Below are 23,776 nucleotides of genomic sequence, written 5' to 3'. Positions count from 1 at the left end.
TGGCCGCATGTTTTCCAGCTATTGGCTAGGGCACTGAAGGATCTGTTTCTGGATGGCATGGGATTGTAGGTGAGGGGATATATTTATATGCCAGTACATCTGTGGTTTTCCTGTCACTCCTCTACTTTCTATTCTCATATCTCCCTTACTTTCCTCTTTTTACCCCCTTGCAATCTCTTATGCTCCTCTTTCTCTTTTCTCCCTTCCTATTCCCCCTCTGTGTTGTGGTTCTCCTGTAGATGTCTAAGGACTCTCTGAGAGCAATTAATACAAGTGACAGGCATTCAATAATAATCTGTATCTTCCAAGTTATCAACTTCATCTTGTATGGACTGTAACTGAAAGGGTATGCGTCTACTCACTCTCCTGCTTCTCAGGCTCAGCCTTAATCTACTGTATTAGAGTTGTGGGGTCTGACTGTTCTGGTGTTCCAGCCTCTGGTTCAGACAGTTTGCTCGGCTGGCTTGGGGGGGGGGGGTTCTTGGAGATAAAGTTTGCCAGTTTCTTCTTAACCACCCCTTTCTCTGGAACGGGAAAAGAAAGGGTTATGACAGAGGAATAAGTATTGAGTTGCATGGTTGAATCTAAAAGCGGGTTATCTGGTTTAGATAGTATCTGTGGTGCGGGATGGTTTTGGGAGAACTTACTATTTTTCCCCATAGGCTTGTGTTTCTTGCGACAGGATCTACGAAAAGGAGAACACAAACAACACATGCCAATCAAACGACACTCAAAGCTTGCATCAATATAACAGCAAATAGTGGGCTCGTGCATGTGCACATGTGCTCGTGTGCGTCTCTCCACACATCCCGCCGAGTCCTCAGTTCTTACCTGGTCCAATGGGTGGCTGGAGCTGGTATCCTGTGACCTCACACCAGCCCACATGGTTGATATCTGGAAAGCCACCCACTGGTCAAAGTCTGGCTCCCAGCCATCAAGGTCAAGGTGCAGCAGCAGCCGGCCCACAGAGCGCCTCACGGTGGCCACGCACACCAGCCGAGGCTCCATCAGGTCCACTGCCTTCAACTTAATGTTCTCAGTGAAGCCGTTACTCAAGCCGTCCTGTAAGACACACACACTCATACACACCATAGATGCAGAATTCCCAAACCTCTCTGAGTAAGAATAGCATCTCATAAGCCCATATACTGTAAGCTGGGCACCTGTGCGCAGCTATGGTTCCCTTCTCCTCCAGGTATTTGGCCCAGTTGAAGGTTTTCCAGTCATAGCCTGGTAGAGAAGATGAATATCCCACTTGTGTAAGGGATATGACATAGCATAGGGAACCACTGACTTCATTCTTATCATAGATTCACCAAGCAGGTGGCGTTTGCCCAGAAAAGTAAACCAGAGCAACAAGAAATAGGAAGAGCGAGAATGTAGGGGAGAGAGTAGGGAGGAGATAATAGGATATTACCAGGGGGTGGTGTGAGCTGTATGTTGTGCTTTTGGCAGTATCCCTTGGGTAGGATCGCATGGAAGATAGTGTGGTAGCAGAACCAGTCAGACCCGTCACCTGTGCCATCCATGTCCACCATGAGGTAGCCATCCAACAGCACCGGAGACAGAAAGAGACCTTTTTCATCAGGTTGAATCACTCGTCTGCTAGCTAGAAGTAGCCATTATAGCAAACTCCTGTTCATCTTCTGTTACCTTGTGTATAGTGGCCACACAGATGTTGCCCAGGTTTAGAGGGTTGATGGCCTCTATTTTTATCCCCACATCAAAGAAGCCTCCATGTACACTGTCCTGGGCTATGGGTGGGGGGGGGGGGGGGGGGGGGGGTCATAGTTAAGCATAGCGGTGCTATAAAAGGTTCACAGTCATGAAACAAGCAGTTGTGGCATGCAGAGACACTGCGCTCTATTTTATTTTTTTAAAGTGTACCGTTTGGTTTAATCACGTAGCAGGTGGTTTGATGACATGGCCCACTTTGCTGGACCAGACCACTGGGTGCAGTAGGGGACTCCACATATGGCACCAGAAGTCAGAGAGGGGCTCCCCATGGGCCTCCTGCTCCCCGTCATCATAGACAAGTCTGAGGTGGCCCCCGGTTACAGTGTCCACCACCGCCAGTCGCGTCCAGGCTCACCAGAGTCCGGTCCACCACATGCATCCCAGTACGGAACGGACCCTTCATACACTCTGCCAGCTGTGTGTCTGTGAGAAGGAAGGGTCATTAGAGAAAAAGGGGGCAGCGGTAATTTGGTTGGTTCTACCACAGAGAAAAGGCAGTATGTTTGTCACAAGTGTTACTTTCATATACAAATCCATAGACAGAGTTCTGGCTCCAACCAGCCAGTTCATCGGGTACTCCTTCCAGTCTGGGATGCTCTAGTGCAAAGCTAGAAAGGGGACACAACTGTCATGACGCTAGCCCTTTCAGTGAATTGGCTAGCAGAGATGTGAACAACCCCACTCTCCTGTTAAGGGGGGAGCAGTTTTACAACAGTCATAAATTCCGTAAAGGGACTCTCCCTGGCCATGCAGTATGGATAGAGAGTTTCACAGTAAGACAAAGGGATCCTCCCACGCAATTCTACTCCATCCCAGAATTGGAGAACTGAACAATATTCCTATTCTGGAGAATATGTAAACTGTCGGTGGAGACGCCAGCTACGACCCGGTACATTTTGTTTCATGTTTGTGACCTCATGACCTCATGAAAGACGATACCCTAAATCTGTTTCTACAGGTGCCTCAGTTATAAGGTTTGCATCTAATTATTGTATATTTTTTCTTTATTTCACTTTTATTTAACCAGGTAAGCTAGTTGAGAACAAGTTCTCATTTGCAACTGCGACCTGGCCAAGATAAAGCATAGCAGTTCGACACATACAACAACACAGAGTTACACATGGAATGAACAAAACATACAGTCAATAATACAGTAGAAAAAAATAAAAAAAGTCTATATACAGTTAGTGCAAATTAGGTAAAATAAGAGAGTTAAGGCAATAAATAGGCCATGGTGGCGAAGTAATTACAATATGGCAATTAAACACTGAAATGGTAGATGTGCAAAAGATGGATGTGCAAGTAGAGATACTGTGGCGCAAAAGGAGCAAAATAAATAAATACATTATGGGGATGAGGTAGATAGCTGTATACAGATGGGCTATGAACAGGTGCAGTGATCTGTGAGCTGCTCTGACAGCTGGTTCTTAAAGCTAGTGAGGGAGATGGGAATCTCCAGCTTCAGTGATTTTTGCAGTTCGTTCAAGTCAGTGGCAGCAGAGAACTGGAAGGAAAGGCGACCAAAGGAGGAATTGGCTTTGGGGGTGACCAGTGAGATATACCTGCTGGAGCGCGTGCTACGAGTGGGTGCTGCTATGGTGACCAGTGAGCTGAGATAAGGCGGGGCTTTACCTAGCAGAGACTTGTAGATAAACCCACTGGCTACAGGTTGGCGACGAGTATGAAGCGAGGGCCAGCCAACGAGAGCGTACAGGTCGCAGTGGTGAGTAGTGTATGGGGCTTTGGTGGCAAAACGGATGGCACTGTGATAGACTGCATCCAATTTGTTGAGTAGAGTGTTGTAGGCTATTTTATAGATTACGTCGCCGAAGTCAAGGATCGGTAGGATGGTCAGTTTTACGAGGGTATGTTTGGTAGCATGAGTGAAGGATGCTTTGTTGCGAAATAGGAAGCCAATTCTAGATTTTATTTTGGATTGGAGATGCTTAATGGGAGTCTGGAAGGAGAGTTTACAGTCTAACCAGACACCTAGGTATTTGTAGTTATCCACGTATTAAGTCAGAGCCGTCCAGAGTAGTGATGCTGGATGGGCGGGCAATGATCGGTTGAATAGCATGCATTTAGTTTTATTTGCGTTTAAGAGCAGTTGGAGGCCACGGAAGGAGAGTTATGGAATTGTAGCTCATCTGGAGGTTAGTTAACACAGTGTCCAAAAAAAGGCCAGAAGGATACAGAATGGTGTTGTCTGCGTAGAGGTGGATCAGAGAATCACCAGCAGCAAGAGCGACATAATTTATGTATACAGAGAAGAGAGTCGGCCCGAGAATTTAACCCTGTGGCACCCCCATAGAGACTGCCAGAGGTCCGGACAACAGGCCCTCCGATTTGACACACTGAACTCTATCAGAGAAGTAGTTGGTGAACCATGCGAGGCAATCGTTTCAGAAACCAAGGCTGTTGAGTCTGCCAATAAGAATGGGGTGATTGACAGAGTCGAAAGCCTTGGCCAGGTCGATGAATACAGCTGCACAGTAATGCCTCTTATCGATGGATCATGGAGCGTGGCTGAGGTGCACCCATGACCAGCTCGGAAACCAGATTGCATAGCGGAGAAGGTACGATGTGATTCAAAAAGATCAGTAATCTGTTTGTTAACTTGGCTTTCGAAGACGTTAGAGATGCAGGGTAGGATAGATATAGGTCTGTAACAGTTTGGGTCTAGAGTGTCTCCCCCTTTGAAGAGGGGGATGACCGCAGCAGCTTTCCAATCTTAGGGAATCTCAGACGATACGAAAGAGAGGTTATACAGGCTAGTAATAGGGGTTGCAACAATGTCGGCAGAATTTTAGAAAGAGAGGGTCCAGATTGTCTAGCCCGGCTGATTTGTAGGGGTCCAGATTTTGCAGCTCTTTCAGATCAGCTATTTGGATATGGGTGAAGGAGAAATGGTGGGGGCTTGGGCGGGTTGCTGTGGAGGATGCCGGGCAGTTGACCGGGGTAGGGGTAGCTAGGTGGAAAGCATGGCCAGCCGTAGAAAAATGCTTATTGAAATTCTCAATTATAGTGGATTTGTCGGTTGTAACAGTGTTTCCTAGCCTCAGAGCAGTGGGCAGCTGGGAGGAGGTGCTCTTATTCTCCATGGACTTTAGTGTCCCAGAACTTTTTTGAGTTTGTACTGCAGGATGCAAATTTCTGTTTACAAAAAGCTAGCCATAGCTTTCCTAATTGCCTGTGTATATTGGTTCCTAACTTCCCTGAAAAGTTGCATATCACGGGGGCTATTCGATGCTAATACAGAACGCCACAGGATGTTTTTGTGCTGGTTAAGGGCAGACAGGTCTGGAGTGAACCAAGGGCTATATCTATTCCTGGTTCTACATTTTTTGAATGGGGCATGCCTATTTAAGATGGTGAGGAAGGCACTTTTAAAGAATAACCAGGCATCCTCTACTGTCGGGATGAGGTCAATGTCATTCCAGGATACCCCGGCCAGGTCGATTAGAAAGGCCTGCTCGCAGAAGTGTTTTAGGGAGCGTTTGACAATGATTAGGGGTGGTCGTTTGCTTGCAGACCCATTACGGATGCAGGCAATGAGGCAGTGATTGCTGAGATCTTGGTTGAAAACAGCAGAGGTGTATTTGGAGGGCGAGTTAGTTGGATGATATCTATGAGGGTGCCCGTGTTTACGGATTTGGGGTTATATCTGGTAGGTTGATTGATAAATTGTGTGAGATTGAGGGCATCAAGCTTAGATTGTAGGATGGCCGGGGTGTTAAGCATGTCCCAGTTTAGGTCACCTAGCAGCACGAGCTCAGAAGATAGATGGGGGGGGGGGGGGGGGGTGGCAATCAAATCACATATGGTGTCCAGGGCACAACAGAGGGTGGTCTATAGCAAGCGGCAACGGTGAGAGACTTGTTTCTGGAAAGGTTCATTTTTAGAAGTAGAAGTAAAATGAAACTATTTGCAAAATGTAATGTGAACTTTTAAAATGAGAAAATCTTCCCTGTGAAGTTTAACTAAGTCAGTAGCCACACCCAAGTGAATTGGCATTGGTTGGAAATTATGAACCAACCCCTAATCTACATTTCTATAAAAGCCCCCGTGACCCAAAGTCACCTAAGTTCCAAATAACGGGAGGACTTGTCCTCACGTTTTTAAAAGGGCTAATTCTAATGTCAACCTACAGGCCAGGAAACATGGGAGTTTGCTCTACATGTGAAATCTTATGAACTCTGAACTATTGATCACTCAAGAAGAACAGAGTCCTAGATGACAGCCTAACAGACTGTAGCTGGAAAGGTAGCAAATCTAGTACGAGAACACTGACCGACGTGGACCACATGACAACCCGGAAGATTCCACAAAGGACAGGGAAAACCAGAGCCTCACGTCACCAGCTTTACGTAAATACAATACATTGCTTTTCCAAATGAGCGATCATTAGTGGCATATGTATTTGTGAGAATAGCTTCCCAGGTCCGATAAAGACCAAAGTCCCTTAGTCTTCCTTCCAAAACCCCCTTCTTTTCTTTCTGAATCTATTGTGTTATAACCCAATTGTTTCGGTTTAGTCCACTAGGGACGATATGTTATTATGTATTGTATATTCTGTAATTGGTTAGTAAATAAATAATTGAGCCAATTGGTGTATGGATGAGTCATAGTTTAGGCTGTGTTTCTGCAGATAACCAAGTATTCTACAATGCTTGAAATGAGACTGGCGTAAGGGTAAAGAATAATTAATTGATAGACTAATTGATCAAATATTAAAATATCTAGAGTTATATTTGCAAAATTATAACTTTGTAATCTGAAGATTTTCCGTGGTTCCCCGACTTCCCAGTTAACTAAATGTACATGATTAGTTAATCAGTAATAATAATTACAGAGAAAGAATTTGATAAAATAACAGTCACCATTAAATGACACGACCAATATTGATGAATTAAGAGCAATTCAAAATTTCCCTCATGTTCTTCTAATTACAGTGGGGCAAAAAAGTATTTAGTCAGCCACCAATTGTGCACATTCTACCACTTAAAAAGATGAGACCTGTAATTTATCATAGGTACACTTCAACTATGACAGACAAAAAAAAAAAAAAAAAATATCCAGAAAATCACATTGTAAGATTTTTTATGAATTTATTTGCAAAAAATAAGTACTTGGTCACCTACAAACAAGCAAGATTTCTGGCTCTCACAGACCTGTAACAACTTCTTTAAGGAGGCTCCTCTGTCCTCCACTCGTTACCTGTATTAATGGCACCTGTTTGAACTTGTTATCAGTATAAAAGACACCTGTCCACAACCTCAAACAGTCACACTCCAAACTCCACTATGGCCAAGACCAAAGAGCTGTCAAAGGACACCAGAAACAAAATGGTAGACCTGCACCAGGCTGGGAAGACTGAATCTGCAATAGGTAAGCAGCTTGGTTTGAAGAAATCAACTGTGGGAGCAATTATTAGGAAATGGAAGACATACAAGACCACTGATAATGTCCCTCGATCTGGGGCTCCACGCAAGATCTCACCCCATGGGGTCAAAATGATCACAAGAACGGTGAGCAAAAATCCCAGAACCACACGGGGGGGACCTAATGAATGACCTGCAGAGAGCTGGAACCAAAGTAACAAAGCCTACACTACGCCGCCAGGGACTCAAATCCTGCAGTGCCAGACGTGTCCCCCTGCTTAAGCCAGTACATGTCCAGACCCGTCTGAAGTTTGCTAGAGAGCTTTTGGATGATCCAGATTGGGAGAATTTCATCTGACCATATGACACCAAAATATAACTTTTTGGTAAAAACTCAACTCGTCGTGTTTGGAGGACAAAGAATGCTGAGTTGCATCCAAAGAACACCATACCTACTGTGAAGCATGGGGGTGGAAACATCATGCTTTGGGGCTGTTTTTCTGCAAAGGGACCAGGACGACTGATCCGTGTAAAGGAAAGAATGAAGGGGGCCATGTATCGTGAGATTTTGAGTGAAAACCTCCTTCCATCAGCAAGGGCATTGAAGATGAAACGTGGCTGGGTCTTTCAGCATGACAATGATCCCAAACACACCACCCTGGCAACGAAGGAGTGGCTTCGTGAGAAGCATTAAGGTCCTGGAGTGGCCTAGCCAGTCTCCAGATCTCAACCCCATAGAAAATATTTGGGGGGTTGAAAGTCCGTGTTGCCCAGCAACAGCCCCAAAACACCACTGCTCTAGAGGAGATCTGCATGGAGGAATGGGCCAAAATACAAGCAACAGTGTGTGAAAACCTTGTGAAGACTTACAGAAAATGTTTGACCTCTGTCATTGCCAACAAAGGGTATATAACAAAGTACTGAGATAAGTATTTGGTCAATAACAAAAGTTTATTTTCCACCATAATTTACAAATAAATTCATAAAAAATCCTACTATGTGATTTTCTGGATTTCTTTTCCTCATTTTGTTTGTCATAGTTGAAGTGTACCTATGATGAAAATTACAGGCCTCTCATCTTTTTAAGTGGGAGAACTTGCACAATTGGTGGCTGACTAAATACTTTTTTGCCCCACTGTATAACGCCCCTTCAGATACTGCTTAAAAAAAGCTTTCTCTTCCCAACATTTTTATTTGTAGAGTACTATTTAATACACTGCTCAAAAAAATAAAAGGGAACACTAAAATAACACATCCTAGATCTGAATGAATGAAATATTCTTATTAAATACTTTTTTCTTTACATAGTTGAATGTGCTGACAACAAAAGCACACAAAAATGATCAATGGAAATGTATCAACCCATGGAGGTCTGGATTTGGAGTCACACTCAAAATTAAAGTGGAAAACCACACTACAGGCTGATCCAACTTTGATGTAATGTCCTTAAAACAAGTCAAAATGAGGCTCAGTAGTGTGTGTGGCCTCCACGTGCCTGTATGACCTCCCTACAACGCCTGGGCATGCTCCTGATGAGGTGGCGGATGGTCTCCTGAGGGATCTCCTCCCAGACCTGGACTAAAGCATCCGCCAACTCCTGGACAGTCTTTGGTGCAACGTGGCATTGGTGGATGGAGCGAGACATGATGTCCCAGATGTGCTCAATTGGATTCAGGTCTGGGGGACAGGCGGGCCAGTCCATAGAATCAATGCCTTCCTCTTGCAGGAACATTGTCTTGCATTAGGAGGAACCCAGGGCCAACCGCACCAGCATATGGTCTCACTAGGGGTCTGAGGATCTCATCTCGGTACCTAATGGCAGTCAGGCTACCTCTGGCGAGCACATGGAGGTGCGGCCCCCCAAAGACATGCCACCCCACACCATGACTGACCCACCGCCAAACCGGTCATGCTGGAGGATGTTGCAGGCAGCAGAACGTTCTCCATGGCGTCTCCAGACTAATGTCTGTCACATGTGCTCAGTGTGAACCTGCTTTCATCTGTGAAGAGCACAGGGCGCCAGTGGCGAATTTGCCAATCTTGGTGTTCTCTGGCAAATGCCAAATGTCCTGCACGGTGTTAGGCTGTGAGCACAACCCCCACCTGTGGACGTTGGGCCCTCATACCACCCTCATGGAGTCTGATTCTGACCGTTTGAGCAGACACATGCACATTTATGGCCTGCTGGAGGTCATTTTGCAGGGCTCTGGCAGTGCTCCTCCTTGCACAAAGGCGGAGGTAGCGGTCCTGCTGCTGAGTTATTGCCCTCCTACGTTCTCCTCCACGTCTCCTGATGTACTGGCCTGTCTCCTGGTAGCGCCACTTGTGTGGGTTGTAGACTCCGTCTCATGCTACCACTAGAGTGAAAGCACCGCCAGCATTCAAAAGTGACCAAAACATCAGCCAGGAAGCATAGGAACTGAGAAGTGGTCTGTGGTCCCCACCTGCAGAACCACTCCTTTATTGGGGGTGTCTTGCCTATAATTCCCACCTGTTGTCTATTCCATTTGCACAACAGCATGTGAAATGTATTGTCAGTGTTGCTTCCTAAGTGGACAGTTTGATTTCACAGAAGTGTGATTGACTTGGAGTTACATTGTGTTGTTTAAGTGTTCCCTTTATTTCTTTGAGCAGTGTATATATATATATATATATCTCAGCAAAAAAGAAACGTCCCTTTTTCAGGACCCTGTCTTTCAAAGATAATTCGTAAAAACGTCATGGTCTGGAGCGGTGTGTCACAGCATCATCGGACTGAGCTTGTTGTCATTGCAGGCAATCTCAATGCTGTGCATTACAGGGAAGACATCCTCCTCCCTCATGTGGTACCCTTCCTGCAGGCTCATCCTGACATGACAATGCCACCAGCCGTAATGCGTGTGATTTCCTGCAGGACAGGAATGTCAGTGTTCTGCCATGGCCAGCGAAGAGCCCGGATCTCAATCCCATTGAACAAGTCTGCGACATGTTGGATCGGAGGTTGAGGGCTGGGGCCATTCCCCACATAAATGTCCGGGAACTTGCAGGTGCCATGGTGGAAGAGTGGGCTAACATAGCACAGCAAGAACTGGCAAATCTGGAGGAGGAGATGCACTGCAGTACATAATGCAGCTGGTGGCCACACCAGATACTGACTAACTTTTGATTTGGACCCCCCCCCCCCCCCCCTTTTTTCAATTTCTGTTAGTCACACGTTTGTGGAACTTGTTCAGTTTATGTCTCAGTTATTGAATCTTGCCATTTGCTGAAAATTAATGCAGTTGACAGCGAGAGGATATTTCCTTTTTTGCTTAGATACATACATATAGTTGAAGTCAGAAGTTTAGTCATTAAAACTTGTTTTTCAACCACTCCACAAATTTCTTGTTAACCAACTATAGTTTTGGCAAGTTGGTTAGGACATCTACTTTGTGCATGACAAGTCATTTTTCCAACAATTGTTTAGACTTTATTTCACTGTATCACAATTCCAGTGGGTCAGAAGTTTACATACACTAAGTTGACTGTGCCTTTAAACAGCTTGGAAAACTCCAGAAAATGATGTTATGGCTTTAGAAGCTTCTGATAAATGATGTCAGTTAGCCTGAGTCAATTTAAGGTGTGCCTGTGGATGCATTTCAAGGCCTACCTTTCAAAAGCAGTGCCTCTTTGCTTGACATCATGGGAAAATCAGAAGAAATCAGCCAAGACCTCCACAAGTCTGGTTCATCCTGGGGAGCAATTTCAAAAGCCTGAAGGTACCACATTCATCTATACAAACAATAGTACGCAAGTATAAACTCCATGGGACCACTCAGCCGTCATTCCGCTCAGGAAGGAGACGCGTTCTGTCTCCTAGAGATGAATGTACTTTGGTGCGAAAAGTGCAAATCAATCTCAGAACAGCAGCAAAAGGACCTTGTGAAGATGCTGGAGGAACAGGTACCAAAGTATCTATATCCACAGTAGAATGAGTCCTATATCAATATAACCTGAAAGGCCGTTCAGCAAAGAAGAAGCCATTGCTCCAAATACACCATAAAAAAGCCAGACTACGGTTTGCAACTGCACATGGGGACAAAGATAGTACTTTTTGGAGAAATGTTTTCTGGTCTGATGAAACAAAAATAGAACTGTTTGGCCATGATGACCATCATTATGTTTGGAGGAAAAAGGGGGAGGCTTGCAAGCCGAAGAACACCATCCCAACCTTGAAGTACGGGGGTGGCAGCATCATGTTGTGGGGGTGCTTTGCTGTAGTAGAGACTGGTGCACTTCACAAAATAGATGGCATCATGATGAAAGAAATTATGTGGATATATTGAGGCAACATCTCAAGACATCAGTCAGGAAGTTAAAGCTTGGTCGCAGATGGGTCTTCCAAATGGACAATGACCCCAAGCATACTTCCAAACTTGTGGCAAAATGGCTAAGGGACAACAAAGTCAAGATATTGGAGTGGCCATCACAAAGCCCTGACCTCAATCTTACAGAAAATCTGTGGGCAGAACTGAAAAAGCGTGTGCGAGCAAGGAGGCCTTCAAACCTGACTCAGTTACACCAGCTCTGTCAGGAGGAACGGGCCAAAATTCACCCAACTTATTGTGGGAAGTCTGTGGAAGGCTACCCAAAACGTTTGACCAAAGATTAAATTATTTAAGGCAATACACTGAATTAGTATTTGGTTGCATGTAAAGAAATAAAAGCTGAAATAAAAATCAATCATTCTTTGATATGACAGGACATTTTTACTAGGATTAAATGTCAGGAATTGTAAAAAACTGAGTTTAAATGTATTTGGCTAAGGTGTATTTAAACTTCCAACTTCAACTGTGTGTGTGATATATACACACCAACGTTTGTTTTTACTGACATTTCACCTAAAACGTTAATACCTATAATACTCTTTATTGTGGCAGTCACACACCCTGTGGTGGCACCTGCAGCTTGCCGGTCATGGCACACCATCCGATGGGGTACATGTCTCCAGAGCCCAGGCTGCTGTCCTCCTCAAAGCCCTCATACCTCAACCAAACTTTGTAGCCTGGAAAACAGAGGGAGGAAGAGCTAGACCACAGAGAGGTAAACTGTAACATACAGTACTTGACAATAAACATCAAGTGTGAGGACTCAGTATGATTCATAAGTGGAAAATTGCTTCCTGTGTAATGCACTCAAAAGTTGTACACTTCTAGGGAAAGGGTGCCATTTCAGATCAGTCAGTTTCAGTGTATTTGGCTGATGCTGGCGATCCAGTAAACCTTATTAGGCAGGGTGGCACTGGTATTCAGGACCTCCACCTTTAACCTCATTGTGATGTCATCCCACTGGGCACATAGTTGCGCCTGCAGGGTTGGAAACTTACTTTTTGGTGAGTGAGTGAGTGAGTGAGTGAGTGGAGATTTTTTTTAACTAGCCAAAATGTTTCCGCCATAATTGCAAAAAAAAAGTTTTGAAATGGATGAGCATGCTTTGTAATGTTTCTAAAAACAATAAATGTATTACTAGTATGAAGTATTGTGGTATATTGCTGAATTTCATTTCATTTTTGTGACCTGCATCTTTTAAACAATACATGTTCAAATCAATAATTTAGATGCATGATGCAATAGTAAAAACAGATCAACAGTTCTACAACTAGACCAATAATCAGCAAAGTGCCTGCCCCGTCACAAAATGCTGAGTGATACGGCTTATTTATTATTATAGTTCAGGCAGGGCCGTAACCAGTGTCTTAGTGTGGTCTGGAGATAATTTAATACATATAAAGAGGGATCTGTTAGCAGAAAAAAATATTTATAAACAAAGTAGACAAATTAGTTTGCTTTACAGAACACATTTTGCAGTTTTACAGCTAAATTTCCTGCAATTTTACACATTTTGCCATATGGAGTTGGGAGAAATTTATGCAGTTTTAAAGCAACGGCATAAGTCATTTTGATTTATGCAATGTTAATATGATGTGTGACTACTAAAATAATTTACCTATCTACATTTGTTTTACTGACATGAGCAAATTGAGTGACTGTTAGTGACATATAACAAGAGGAAAACTACTGATGCACAACTAAGTTTCAAAATTTGACCTTTTGTATTCTACTATTCTAACTCTCAACAGTAAGGTGAGACCCCGACGGAGTTCCAAAATTATACATAGAAAAAAAATGACGGAGGTCTGGACCTCGTTGTCCTCATACGTAGTTCAAGTCACGGATCCCCCCGGTACTGTTGCACCGGCCTTCTAGGCGTCACTGAAATGGATTCATTACCACCAACCCCGGACTGTCTTGTCTCATTACGCACACCTGGTTCCCATTCCCCCCGATTAGTATGTGTCTACATGTGCCCTCTGTTCCTCATTGTCCTTGTTACCATGTGCTATTGGATCGGCTTCCATACTACGTGTTATTGTGCCCTTGTTTTACGGGTCTCGTCCCGTGCATAATTTAGAGATTTACTCCTCGTTCTTCTGTTTGGGTAGAGAAAATAAAAAACCCTATTACGTATTTTTGTGCCGGTCTCCAATAATTATACAACATGACAGTTCAGGGCTCTACGCTGACATTTAAAAAAAAAAATTTACAAGGAGTACATGATGTGCTCCGAAGTAGAAATGTAGAAACACACAAATCTAGGATCACAATTAAAGCAGGCAAGGTGATCCCATTTCACCTCTGCTATTTGTCTTTGGAGCCCCTGGCAATTCGACAATCGAAAGAAATTACACCAACATCTCTCAATTCTACGGATTATGTCATCTCATTATTATGCCAATAATATCTTACATTGTCCAGATAAAGTATCTCAATCCCTCAAACGCTTTTAAGATCAAATTCAGCGCCATCTAAAGTTCTAAAATAAATCTAACCAAATCTGCCTCAAGACCCCGATAAGATCTACATCCCTATTTATGGTATCCCAAACATTTCCGATACACACACACACACTTGAAGTCAGAGGTTGACATACACCTTAGTCAAATATTTAAACTCAGTTTCACAATTCCTGACATTTAATCTTTGTAAAAATGTCCCTGTCTTAGGTCTGTTTATCACCACTTTATTTTAAGAATGTGAAATGTCAGAATAGTGATTTCAGCTTTTATTTATTTCATCACATTCCCAGTGGGTCAGAAGTTTACATACACTCAATTAGTATTTGGTAACATTGCCTTTAAATTGTTTAACTTGGGTCAAACATTTTGGGTAGCCTTCCACAAGCTTCCCGCAATAAGTTGGGTGAATTTTGGCCCATTTCTCCTGACAGAGCTGTTGTAACTGCGTCAGGTTGTAGGCCTCCTTGCTCGCACACGCTTTTTCAGTTCTGCCCACAAATTTTCTATGGGATTGAGGTCAGGGCTTTGTGATGGCCACTCCAATACCTTGACTTAATTGTCCTTAAGCCATTTGGCCACAACTTTGGAAGCATGCTTGGGGTCATTGTCCATTTGGAAGACCCATTTGCGACCAAGCTTTAACTTCCTGACTGATGTCTTGAGATGTTGCCTAAATATATCCACATAATTTCTTTCTTCATGATGCCATCTATTTTGTGAAGTGCACCAGTCCCTCCTGCAGTAAAGCACCCCCATCTTCACGGTTGGGATGGTGTTCGTCGGCTTTCAAACATCCCCCTTTTTTCTCCAAACATAACGATGGTCATTATGGCCAAACAGTTCTATTTTTGTTTCATCAGACCAGAGGACATTTCTCCAAAAAGTATGATATTTGTCCCAATGCGCAGTTGCAAACCGTAGTCTGGCTTTTTTTAATGGTGGTTTTAGAGCAGTGGCTTCTTCCTTGCTGAACGGCCTTTCAGGTTATTTCGATATAGGACTCGTTTTACTGTGGATATAGATACTTTTGTACCGGTTTCCTCCAGCATCTTCACAAGGTCCTTTGCTGCTGTTCTGGGATTGATTTGCACTTTTCGCACCAAAGTACGTTCATCTCTGGGAGACAGAACGTGTCCCCTTCCTGAGCGGTATGACGGCTGAGTGGTCCCATGGTGTTTATACTTGCGTACTATTGTTTGTAAAGATGGATGTGGTAACTTCAGGCGTTTGGAAATTGCTCCCAAGAATGAACCAGAATTGTGGAGGTCTACAAAAAACCTTTTTTAGGTCTTGGCTGATTTTTCCAATGATGTCACGCAAAGAAGCACTGAGTTTGAAGGTAGGCCTTGAAATATATCCACAGGTACACCTCCAATTGACTCAAGCTTCTATAGCCATAAAATCATTTTCTGGAATTTTCCATGTTTAAAGGCACAGTCTGACCCACTGGAATTGTGATACAGTGAATTAGAAGTGAAATAATCTGTCTGTAAACAATTGTTGGAAAAATTACTTGTCATGCACAAAGATGTCCTAACCGACTTGCCAAAACTATAGTTTGTTAGCAAGAAATTTGCGGAGCCGTTGAAAAACGAGTTTAAAATTACTCCAACCTAAGTGTATGTACACACACACACACACACACACGGTCAGTTTTAGTACACCTAATCATTCAAGGGTTTTTCTTTATTTATTTATTTTTTCTACATTGTAGAAAAATAGTGAAGACATTAACACCATGAAATAACACATGAATTCATGTAGTAAACCATTTTTAAAAAATAGCCACCCTTTGCCTTGATGACAGCTTCACACTCTTGGCATTCTCTCAACCAGCTTCATATATTTGGATTCGTTTCACACTTTTTTGGTTACTACATTATTCCACGTGTTAATCCATAGTTTTGGCGTCTTCAGTATTATTCTACAATGTAGAAAATAGTAAAAAGCAAGAAAAACATTTGAATGAGTAGGTGTTCTAAACCTTTTGACCGTTAGTCTATATATTTCCTTCCTTAGATAAACCCATTTCCAGAAACTTTAACACAGCGCTCAAATCAATTCAATTCGACCTCAATAGATAACATCTAGATTTGGCCGGTATCCAGATTTTCAATATAGTCATGCCTTCCTTCTCTCATACCGGGATTTAGGGTATTACCTGCATAGCACACAAGGGGCGCCATAAAAGCAAGAAAAGACAATTGGGTCTCAATTACCAGAATGCTAACAAAATTAGCACAAACTAATATCGAAATCACAGACGCTGTTAGCTAAATGCTTACAAGCGGAAAAATAGCAAATTTCTAAAACTGTCAATTCCAGCTCATAAAGTTATACAAGCATTGTTAATAGCTAACGAATGTAATTTTCGGTGAGTATGGAAGCCCTTATAAGATATCTGATTTCAGTACAAAATGTTTGCATTGAAAGAATGCTCTGGACTCACCTGCTGCTTTCTCGCGTTGTGCTATTTACAAACGAACGCTTGACACGGACTCACTGTTCTGGGAAACTATGGTAATCTTCATAAGGTAAAATAATGTGAAATGAAGAACGCAATTTGCGTTCTCCTAAAGCGGGGGTTCCAAAACCTTTTCCCTTCCAGCATTTGGGAACGTCCCACGCGTCTATTTATATGGGCAAACTGTTCACAGCTCTCGTTGGTAGAGAGTGTTGCATGTTTAAAGCACATTTTCTGCATTTCTACACATTTTGTCATGGAGTGCAAAGAAAATGTTGCCGTTCTAATGCAAAAATTGACTACAAAATTACAACAATATCTATGGGCTAAGAAACCTAAATAAAAAAAACATGTTTGCTAACATTGGCTAGTTGATCTGGACATTTCTGACAAGTTATAATAAATAGCTTTCTAAGGTATGCAATGACTGACATGACAAGAGGAACTGCTGATGCACTAAACAATTTAGAAATTCTAATATTACAACTTTCAAGAGTAAGTTTAAAGCCGGCTGAGTTCCTCAATAAAAAAACTGCGCACCCCACAGTCTGGGAACCACTGTGCAAAATAATTGCACAAGTTGACTGCAGGTAATTCAAATGGATTTAAAAACGTCAAAGAAATAGTTGACTGAATTGAAAACACATCCCGTGGCTTTTTCCAAATACACCGATATACAAGTTAAACCGCCCAAGCCTACTAACATCCCAGTTGCTTTAACCGGCAGCAGATCTATTGTCAAAATGAATATATTGCCACGGTTGAATTTATGTAGTGAAATCCTTCCCTTGTCGCCCCCTTCTTACTATTGAGAGAAAAAAAAATCATATTGTGGTTTCAAAATGTATATTGCAAGGTAAGCGATCCCGGGTAAAATTACAAAATGGGAAAGACGTAGGGGGACTATCCGTACCAAACTTTAAAATTGTAATTCCAGGCACTAGAATTTTGTCCGATCCTAAATTGGTTTAGACATGATTCTTCCACCAACTGGGTGAGTATAGAGAGAAATACAGTATATCCTATTGCCCTGGAAGAGGTGGTCTTCACTGATATATCTGTTAAACAATGTAAACTATGCTTTGGTCCCATTTCTGCTCACACAATCTCGATTTGCTGCAAAAATTTCAAACAATGTAAAGGAATCAAAATGGCATGCCCATACTCCAATATTTCACAATAATGCCTTGTGACCTGAAGGGCAGCCTTTTTCATACCCTCAATGGCACAAATGCGGAATCCATATCCTTGCCGATATCTTGGACAGTAATGGCTTGAGAACCTTCCGAGATTTGAAAGACACACACATTACCATGCAACTCCTTTTTTTATATTTACAACTTAGGTCAGCTATGCTGGCCTATGGAGTCCCTTGCCAAACGCAAGTCAGGAACCACCCAATGATGGGATTTATAAATCAATTATCTGGGCTCCCAAAAAGATTGATTTCAATAATACAGTGCAATTGGAAAGTATTCAGACCCATTCCCTTTTTCCACATTTTGTTACGTTACAGCCTTATTCTAAAATGACTAATAAAAACTGTTCCTCATCAATCTACACACAATACTCCAGAATGAGAAAGCGAACAGTTATTGAATAAAAAATATCAGAAATACCATGTTTACATAAGTATTTATTATTTACAGACCCTTTAATATGAGACTCAATATTGAGAGCAGATGCATTATGTTTCCATTGATCATCCTTGAGATGTTCCTACAACTTGATTGGAGTCCACCTGTGGTAAATTCAAAATAATTGGACATGTTTTGGAAAAGCACACACCTGTCTATCTAAGGTCCCACAGTTGACAGTGCATGTCAGAGCAAAAACCAAGCCACGAGGTCAAAGGAATTGTCCGTAGAGCTCCGAGACAGGATTGTGTCGGGGCACATATCTGGGGAAGGGTACCAAAAAAACTTCTGCAGCATTTAAGGTCCCCAAAAATGCAGTGGCCTCCATCATTCTTAGATGGAAGACGTTTGGAACCACCAAGACTCTTCCTAGAGCTGGCTGCCCGGCCAAGCTGAGCAATCGGGGGAGAAGGGCCTTGGTCAGGGAAGTGAACAAGAAACCGATGGTCATTCTGACAGAGCTCCAGAGTTTCTCTGTGGAGATTGGAGGACATTGCAGAAGGACAACCATCTCTGCAGCACTCCACCAATCAGGCCTTTATGGTAGTGGCCAGACGGAAGCCACTCCTCAGAAAAAGGCACATGACAGCCCGCTTGGAGTTTCATTTTTTAACTGGTACCGGGCTATCGACAGACTAGTATTGTGAGGCAAAACCACCAACACGTACTTGCTCGTGAGAGTCATCTTTCCTTTGAGGGGCCTTAACAGACGTTTTCGTGTGAAGACAGGTTTTTGGGATGTCTCGTGATCTAACTAACACCGTTCTAGCTCTGCCACCTTTCACCACCGATGCGGAAGGGCGACATTGGCGAATGTGGTGGATTTCTGTAGCTTAAATGGACAGATTTTGTTGGGGATAAAAAAAAAAAAGCTAATTAGATCGACTCTCGGGGGTTAACATACTAAATGTTTTGCTATGCAAATTTCTTTATGGTATAGGTTAGTATAAGATCAGAGGAAGCCTCACGTGTCTGAACCAGCGACAGAGCCTCTCTCCTCCACTAAGCACCCCAGTCAAAGCTTCCTGTTGCTGTAACTAAATAGCAAGAGGGAAAGGGGATGATAATACTAGACAAGTCTCAGAAAAAGAACTAAATGTTTCACATTTTGTAACTTACATACAATTATTGATAGTATTTTCCTTCCCTGGCTGCAATGGTGTGATGTTTTAACTAACATAGTCTATGTATGTGTCTGCCAATAATGTGGCTTTTTCACTATAGAAACACAAGAGCCTTTAGGTCAAACACCTGTGTAAAAACCCAGCAATGGAAAGCCCTCTAAGTGGTCTAACCATCCTGTCCAGCAAAGCTGGAGCTATTGTCCTGACTATTGCCCAGAGAGGCGATCATGTTCCCCATCTGGGGGGACCAGGCAGTCTAAGTCAGCACCTTGGCTTTCTTGGTGGGGGGTTTTCCCTTTAGAAAATAGAACAAGGAGTGGCGAAAAGGGTGTTGCTATATAAATGGCTATACAGTATAAAGTCTGTACAGATCTAGCCTCACCACCTGTACACACAGAAATACATTTTGTACTTAGAGGCCGATCATCACCTGTGCCTTGATTCTCTCTCTCACCTGCAGCCGTGCCAGGATAGAGGACTTCTTGCAATTGAAGGAGTAGGCTTTGGAGCAGGAGATGCTGCAGAAACGCTTGGTCTTGGAAAAAAAGGTGTCTCCGGTCCCACTGAAACCACACGTCTCACACACCGTTGTGGAGGGAAGAGGATGAGAATATGTTACAGACTGGATCGGTGGTTTGGTGAGCCGTGATGAGTAGCCTTGTCTGGACCCAGAAGACTTGCATTAGTTCCCTGATTAGCTTGAGATCAGCACTCTGATCAGCTTATATTAGAGATCCACACGACATGACCAAAAGTATGTGGACACCTGCTCGTTGAACATCTTATTCCAAAATCATGGCCATTAATATGGAGCTGCTATAACAGCCTCCACTCTTCTGGGAAGGCTTTCCACTAGATATTGGAACATTGCTGCGGGGACTTGCTTGCGTTCAGCCACAAGAGCATTAATGAGTTCGGGCACTGATGTTGAGTGATTAGGCTTGGCTCACAGTCAGAGATCCAATTCAACCCAAAGGTGTTTGATGGGGTTGAGGTCAGGGCTCTGTGCAGGCCAGTCAAGTTCTTCCACACCAATCTCAACAAACCATTTCTGAATGGATCTCACTTTGTGCACAGGGGCATTGTCTTGCTGAAACAGGAAAAAGGCCTTCCCCAAAATGTTGCCACAAAGTTGGAAGCACAGAATTGGCTATAATGTCATTGTATGCTGTAGCGTTAAGATTTCCCTTCATTGGTACTAAACGACATAGCCCGAACCGTGATAAACGGCCCCAGACCATTATTCCTCCTCCACCAACCTTTAAGGCTGGCACTATGCATTGTGGCAGGTAGCGTTCTTCTGGCATCCGCCAAACTCAGATTTGTCCGTCGGATAGACAGATGGTGAAGCATGGTGATCTTAAGTTTATCTGCAGCTGCTCGGTCATGGAAGCCCATTTCATGAAGCTCCAGGCGAACAGTGCTTGTGCTGATGTTGCTTCCAGAGGCAGTTTGGAACTTGGTAGTAAGAGTCCTGCAACCGAGGACAGACGATTTTTACGTGCTACAGCACTCGGTGGTCCCGTTCTGTAAGCTTGTGTGGCCTACAACGGCTGAACCGATGTTGCTCCTAGACATTTCCACTTCCCACTACCAGCAGTTACAGTTGATCGGGGCAGTTCTAGCAGGGCAGATATTTGACCGAACTGACTTGTTGGAAAAGTGGCATCCTATGACTGTGCTACATTGACATTCACTGAGGCCATGCTATTGCCAATATTTGTCTATGGTGATTGCATGGCTGTGTGCTCGATTTTATACACCTGTCAGCAACGGTTGGGGCTGAAATTGCCGACTCCACTAATTTGAATGGGTGTCCACATACTTTCGTATATATAGTGTAAGTTGTGTGGTGCAAACAGAGATCATATTAAAGTATTCTAATTTCTAATTATATGGTTGCAACATGGTATTTCAGATTTGATAGCATATCCATCATTTACCACCATGCATGCAGTTGCAATTCTGACTTAACCAGATACATTGTCATATGTGTTGCATTGCAACATATAGGCTATTGAAATACAAAATTCATCAATTGCATTTTACCAGACCCTGTCGATAATAGGCTATTCTATTCCCCAAAAATTGCAGCTGCGCTGGTATATTTTTTCGCATCACCTCTTCGCCCGCGACCACAACACAACCAACAAGGGTTTGCTACCCGACATTTATGTTCACCTTATGGTAAGGGTGGCAGAAATGACGGTCGCGTACAATCATGGAAGATAAACATTGGGACAATTTTCTCGCATCAAATGAGGCTAACGTTATATGAGTTTAGAGGAGAGCCGCTACGTGTGTCTCCCATACCGACCCCCCTCCTCCTCCGCTGGCAATTTATAAAGAACAAAAAATCAGACTAGGGAGGGGGTTGATACGCCGAAGCTGAAATCGAGAGGCGAACCCAGTTAAGGAGTATTTTTTTTACACGGGACTTCCCCAAAAGGAGGGGGAAAAGTCACAATTGTGGAATCTAAAATAAAATTAAGGTTCAAAATACGTGAGAACGTCTCCCGTTGTGGATTCCGTATATATTTTTAATTCGAAAAAATATGGCCGAGAACGTTCTGGACTCTGGCCCGCCTTCAGCCAAGAGGCCTAAACTATCCTCTCCGGCACTTTCTGCCTCCGCCAGCGATGGAAACGGTAAATATTGTTACATCTTTTTTTGTTAGGGGTATTATTATTTTTGTTTATTTTGTAGTATTTTCAATTATTGTGGTATGATTCGGAAGGAAAAGGGGCCGTGTAATTGCCCACTGTTTTTGTCGCGCTAGCTAGCGAATGTGTGTCGGAGTTGCATAGCAGTAGGCTAGTAGTAATTTCAGCACTACGATGAACGCTGGCTAGCGAGTTACGAATACGGGGCTTGCTGCATGGGTAGTTCGCTACATTATTTGTACTTAGCATTTAGTTAATAAATACTGTCAAATTAAGATGTTATGCCAACACGGCAAACATTAATTTAAATTATTATCCCCGAGATTGACATGGACGCTTTCATTTAAGCGACACAGAACTCGCTAACGTTAGCTAGCTACTGTAGTGATCGGTTTGGCAAATGGTTTTAAAAACATGTTTTATACTAAATGAGGTAGCTAATTCAGCTGAGTGGCAATCCATGAAACACAAATCGTTCAATTGGTTTACAAGTTAATTCGCCCAGCCAAGTAGCTTACTTTGCTAACTAGTTATTTTTCAGGTTGCTAGTGAGCTCTCTAGTCAGTTCGCTAGCCAACTTTCAAAGCGAGTTGTGACAAAGCTCTCATCGCCATTCGGTGCTAACGCGCTAGCTAGCCCGCAAGCACACCAACTAAGGTTAACAGTTCACTGCAACACTTGCCGTTTTTACCCTTTCAAATATAGTATTTAATTAAGTTAAGTAATTAACTTGAACTATATATATATATATATCTCAAACGATAACGTTAGCTAGCAAACTAATTGGTGAAGTTTCGTTCACCTGGATACTTGGTAACGTTACATGTTTCCAACTAACTTAGCTAGCTAGTCATCGTTTATAAAACTAACGATGTTAATTACATAGCTAGCTACTACTGCAGCAGGCCCATGTAGCTAGCTTGCTGGGTGAGTGATTATGTTCAAATTGCCATTAACTAGTTTTTCTGAAGATGTGTGGCAGAGACTGGAGGACTAAGGCTAACAACCTATACAAAAACGTCAAATTGCAGTGGTAAAACATAGAACTGGGCCACAGTATTTACCACTGTGATATGTTTAGATGGCCTTCTGCAGATGCTAAATAGCTAGCGAGTAGTAGTTTGAAATTGGACTTGAAACTGTTAGTTAATTTTGTCATTGCATAGCTAGCTAGCTACTGCCTCCCATTGCCCATATATTAGCAAACAGTACATGCTAAAGTCAGCCACTTGACACAAAATACTTTGACGGCCCAAGGTACTTGATAACAGAAAAATCCCGTGCCTGTACTGCACTTTCGATATATTTTTCTCTCGTAGTGCTAAGAGAATGCTGTGGCTGTCCAATTTCTCCAGGGAAGGTCCTGTAGGCCTATAGCAATTCGTAAATTCTTTAGTTATTTTTTATTATTATTTTTAATTGTTGCAACTTGCTTTAGTTATTTTTTATTATTATTTTTTATAGTTGCAAAAGGCATTCTGTACGTTACCCCAATATTCAGTGCATATCAAAACGAGGCCTGAATATGCAAATTGGATGGACACTACAGAAACTTCAGTGACTTATGTCTTCGGGTGAGACACAATGCACTGCTTTCTGTTTGAGAGCATCTCAAGGATTCAGCAATTGACAATGTGTCAGTGTGGGGGGGGTCCTTTTTTTGTTAGAAAGCATGGAATCCCTGAATATAGCACAACAAAGAAGAAAAGCTATTTATTGACAATTGGTATAATTTTGTGACGCTCTGTCTTACCCCTGGGTTGTGTTCAATACTCTGGCACAGCTTTGCAAAATGTTTTGAAATGGACAACTACCCGTTGCCGCTCTGTTTTTCTCAGTTTCAAGACTGTTTTCTCCCATTTGTTACCTACTGAACATGACACTGGAGGTGGATCTGTGTCCAGAGGGTCTCTATGAACCTGGCTCTCTGTGTGGTGTTAACGCAGTGTTGAGGC

The 23,776-nt window shown here is 42.9% G+C and overlaps 1 protein-coding gene and 1 pseudogene across 4 annotated transcripts in view; one reads left to right on the top strand and one right to left on the bottom strand.

The window, feature by feature from the left end:
- Positions 1-354: 354 nt before the first annotated feature.
- Positions 355-21,328, bottom strand: LOC149974470 (lethal(3)malignant brain tumor-like protein 2; annotated as a pseudogene).
- LOC110498762 (histone acetyltransferase p300) overlaps positions 21,272-23,776 on the top strand; it is a 52,871-nt gene continuing 50,366 nt past the window's right edge. For all 4 annotated transcript variants that reach the window (XM_090212703.1, XM_090212702.1, XM_090212701.1 and 1 more), the window contains exon 1: positions 21,272-21,806. In XM_090212703.1, the coding sequence (XP_090068829.1) occupies positions 21,713-21,806 (94 nt within the window). In that variant the 5' untranslated portion in view covers positions 21,272-21,712. The remainder of the gene's footprint in view (positions 21,807-23,776) is intronic.

Source organism: Oncorhynchus mykiss, chromosome 20 (assembly GCF_057628025.1).
Source record: "Oncorhynchus mykiss isolate SJ-2025 chromosome 20, ASM5762802v1, whole genome shotgun sequence".
Lineage (NCBI taxonomy): Eukaryota > Metazoa > Chordata > Actinopteri > Salmoniformes > Salmonidae > Oncorhynchus > Oncorhynchus mykiss.
This window is presented reverse-complemented; position numbering and strand designations above follow the sequence as displayed.